The 3,962-nt window shown below is 39.4% G+C and overlaps 1 protein-coding gene across 1 annotated transcript; it reads left to right on the top strand.

Annotated features, from left to right (window-relative positions):
• Window positions 1-109: 109 nt before the first annotated feature.
• LOC126372694 (calmodulin-like) lies at window positions 110-2,946 on the top strand. Its single transcript, XM_050018542.1, has 4 exons — window positions 110-301; window positions 920-1,151; window positions 2,124-2,298; window positions 2,685-2,946. The coding sequence occupies exons 1-4, from the start codon at window positions 110-112 to the stop codon at window positions 2,944-2,946; spliced, it is 861 nt and encodes a 286-aa protein (XP_049874499.1).
• The last annotated feature ends 1,016 nt before the right edge of the window (window positions 2,947-3,962 follow it).

Genomic DNA, 3,962 nt, shown 5'->3' with positions numbered 1-3,962 from the left:
CACGATAAAAAATGGACATCAAAAATTTATAATGTCACCCCCGTTGAATCAAATTACGTTGCCACTTCAGCTTTTACAGGTTGCCAATACAGTTAATAAATGATCCAATATGCCGCCGAAAGGGAAAGATAAAGGGAAAGCGAAACCACCTGCAGGAAAGAAGGGTGTGGACCTTCAAGCCGTTGCTGGGAAGCCTCCGAAGCCGAAGAAGATTCCACCGCCTCCAGCATGCTTCAATACCGAAGATTTGATGAAATTCAGAGAGATGTTCAAACTTTATGACGAAGACAATATTGATAAGGTATCCAGTATTTGAAAATACTACCTGTATTCTATGTTATCTCGAACCTTACTTAGGTACCTACTTTACTCTGTCCTCAATTGAGGCGACCATAAGGAAGACTTTGAACTCAGCTTAAAATTGGTATTCTTAGACATCGGTTCAACCTTATCTCGAGTTTACTTAAATCGGTGACGAAATGTCAACTTCTACCAAAATACGAAAATGCTCAGCCCAATCGAATGGAAAAAGTTTCGAGTTAACATCGTAGAGTACGGGCGTAAATGTTGCTCGCAACTTCATTCGCGTACCTTATTACTTTAAATCTTTAAAATTTTATTCCCAAACTTTAAATCCAAGCCTGGAAAGTAGGTTCCTACTCAAATGTCCGTCGTAGTTTCGATCTATCTAAGTGCCAATTCCAAACTTCGTCTAAATCGCTCCAGTGGTTTTGACGTAAAAGGGTTACAGATAAAATAAAATATTCGCTTTAGTACAACGCTAGTATAGGTGACTCTTGTTGGTGTAAAAGCTGACTTCACCAATTTGCATTCGAAGGTAAATAAGCCCATATTAAGTGCCTACTTAATTACCTCTATAGCACTTATCTTCTTGATTTGTCTTGTCAACTTCTAACAGGTTAAACTGAACGCCATTCCCGTAATGCTTCGCGCTCTTGGCTTCAATCCGAAAGGCCAGGAAATCCAAGAGTTGTTCAAAAAGTTTCTCGAAGATGAGTTTGTGGATACTGTGGATTACCACGAATGGCTGTTTATGATTGAGGCTAAGCTGAATTGGGGTGACGACTTCGAAGCTGTAGTCACTAAGGCCATGGGGTTCCTGGGACATGATGATGAGGAGGAGCCAAAAGGTAGTGTTTTATTTAAAAGACAAAGTTTTAGATACTTTAGCCAAAGGCCTGGTACGGTCACGCACGAACACTATCACGTACACATTTCTATTGACATTAAATTTGAAGCCTCACTAATACATACCAATAATAACTCCCGCCGGTAACACCGAAAGTGGTGGGAAGAGTTCCAAATAATCACAAGACAATATGCAGCCCCTTTGGTTACAAAATCCTGAGATGGATATGATGAAACGTGTGGTGACAGGACTGACAGGTGTTCAACCCATCATCATCTTCCCTAGCATTATCCCGCTTTTCGCAGGATCCGCTTACCTAATCTGAAGATTTGACAAGTCCGGTTTTTTACAGAAGCGACTCCCCTCTGACCTTATAACCCGCGAAGGGAAAACCAGCCCAATACAGGTTAGGTCACATACCTCCGAAAATGCATTTCTCGGGAATGTGGGTTTCCTCACGACGTTTTCCTTCACCGCTGAGCACGTGATAATCATTTATGATGACATGAATGCGAAAACAAATTCGACAATCATTGATTTAGGCCTGTGCTGGATTCGGACCTGCGACCTCAAAGTGAGCGCAAGCGTTCTACCAACTGGGCTATCACGGCTCATTGACAGGTGTTCAGCCCATTTCCTTTAAAATATTAGTTTTTTATGCCCGGGGAGATAAGCAGCTGAATGTATTCTATGTTTTTGTTTGCTTCCAAGATAGAAGGATGTGGAAAGTTGTAACGCCTAGAACGGATACGTCTCATAGGAAATAACAGTTAAGAGTAGTCATGCATTATTAGGATTCTAAACTGGCTTAGATAGGATCGATGTCAAAAGCTTCTATTGTGGGTAATCGTCGCTAAAGATATGCAATGTTGTGAGAAAAGATATTTAAATCACCCCATCTTTTCAGCGAAAGAAATTTTACTCCCACGAGAATTTCTATAGGTTAAATTTGATGTCGTTTTCGTGCATATAGGTATTATAAAGCTGGATATTCTCCGCGAGGAACTGATGAATTGGGGCGAAACGCTTAATGATTTGGAATTCGTCGACTGGCCTAAAATAGCTACGAAGGATAAAACATATGTGTATGAAACCGGGGACTTCAACTATGTCAAGTTTATTGAGAACATGAACGCTAAGGACACAAGGTGTGTACACTTTTACTATTGGCTATTTAAGTTTCAAGAAAATGTCCGCTAATTATCTGAAATTTAATTCGAAGCCACGCGTTTTTAAGTCTGTTATTTATGAAAAGTAATTACTTATCAGAATCAATGAAGAGGCATCAGAGTGCACCTATCTATTGATAAACTATCAGTAACTTTAGAGTCACGCTCTTTAGTTAAAACTATTCCTCTCTTTCCACGATCATCTTTCTAAAGCTATCCTGTTTTCACAGAATTCGCTTAGATTTATCAGGTCCGGTATTAAATCATCTTCGCGTGATGTTTTCAACAAGTTCGTCGTGTTATTAAGCGGTTAAGATTCTATTTTAGTCTAGATATAATCCTTATTACTGATTCAATCTTTCCAGATTCATTGCCGAGCCGATAAATTACTTCAAACTTGACCAGAGGACGCTCGCTGCTATGGCAATGCAGAAGGCTCTTGACGAGAAGGCAGAGATAGCGCGACGAGAAGCTGACCGCCTGCTGAGGGAGGAAGCTAAACGCCAGAAGATGATTGCCGATGGACTGATCGTACCTGATGAACTGAAACCACACGCAGCGAAAACCGATGAGCCGGTTGTCGAAGCACATGTAGAGAAAGAAGAAGACGATACGCCTGAGTTCTAAACTAGTTTATACTCACACAAAATTCAGTGTATATTCAGTACTAGTACTTATTTTATTCGATCCAGTGGCCTACCCGCATCATGCCTAAGTTTTGGCTCACAGTGTTCTCGATGAAACGTCATAAGGTATCTAAGTTTAAAAAGTTTAGAATTAAGAAGAAAAAGAAAAAGAAACATTCAGGCCCCTTCAAAAATATGAAAATATTAAGAAAAAGTCGTCATCATAATAAGTGGGCAAAAGTTGTTAAATTTTTGTCGCATAAATAGCAGATGTTCGAATCATAGCCCTAACACGGGACCCGTATATCGAACCCAATGCAATAAATGAACCAACTCATTTATCGCATAGCGCGCCTTATCCATGTGCCGTGTTTCGGCTGCAAATCGAGACATATTTATCTGTCGTCATATAATATTACATGTTTCATATTTTATATAATTTCGATATATTTTTAATATAATTTTGTCTATTCATGGAATAAATCGAGTTCTTCGGAACTCTACAAAACTAATGTTTAACTTATTTTTCTTGTCAAAAGACTTATTCTGAGAAACACGCGCACGAAATTTTGCATTCATAGCAGTCTTTTATTTCTTATTTTTCGTCAGATTGCTGACATTGACATTTCATGACACCACATCCCATGACCAACCTTATGGTTCGCATGAACAGGAGGTCTTGAAAGGGCACATTGAAGCAATTCTCTTACAAAAGCAAAATTTTCGCTATTTGGCCAACGACTATTACTATTAATCTCATCTGAGGCGATTCTACAAATAAGTCACATCAAGAAATGACTGCCTGCTAAAAGATGGAAGACGTGGAAGACACGAGAAGAATGGTGTCGTCAGATTAGTGACATAATTTGCTATGCGTCGTTCCCGCTCCATTTTCTTGCCGTAAATAAAACTCAATGCGAGTAATATACCCATTACAAGCGCCCCATTTCTTTGCAAGGGGAATTATGCAAGCTTGACATTTAAAAGCAACATGAATATGTATAGTCTCTTTAGCGT

This window comes from Pectinophora gossypiella, chromosome 14, assembly GCF_024362695.1.
Source record: "Pectinophora gossypiella chromosome 14, ilPecGoss1.1, whole genome shotgun sequence".
NCBI lineage: Eukaryota > Metazoa > Arthropoda > Insecta > Lepidoptera > Gelechiidae > Pectinophora > Pectinophora gossypiella.
The sequence above is the reverse complement of the archived record's forward strand: the minus strand, read 5'-3'. Positions and strand labels throughout refer to the sequence as shown.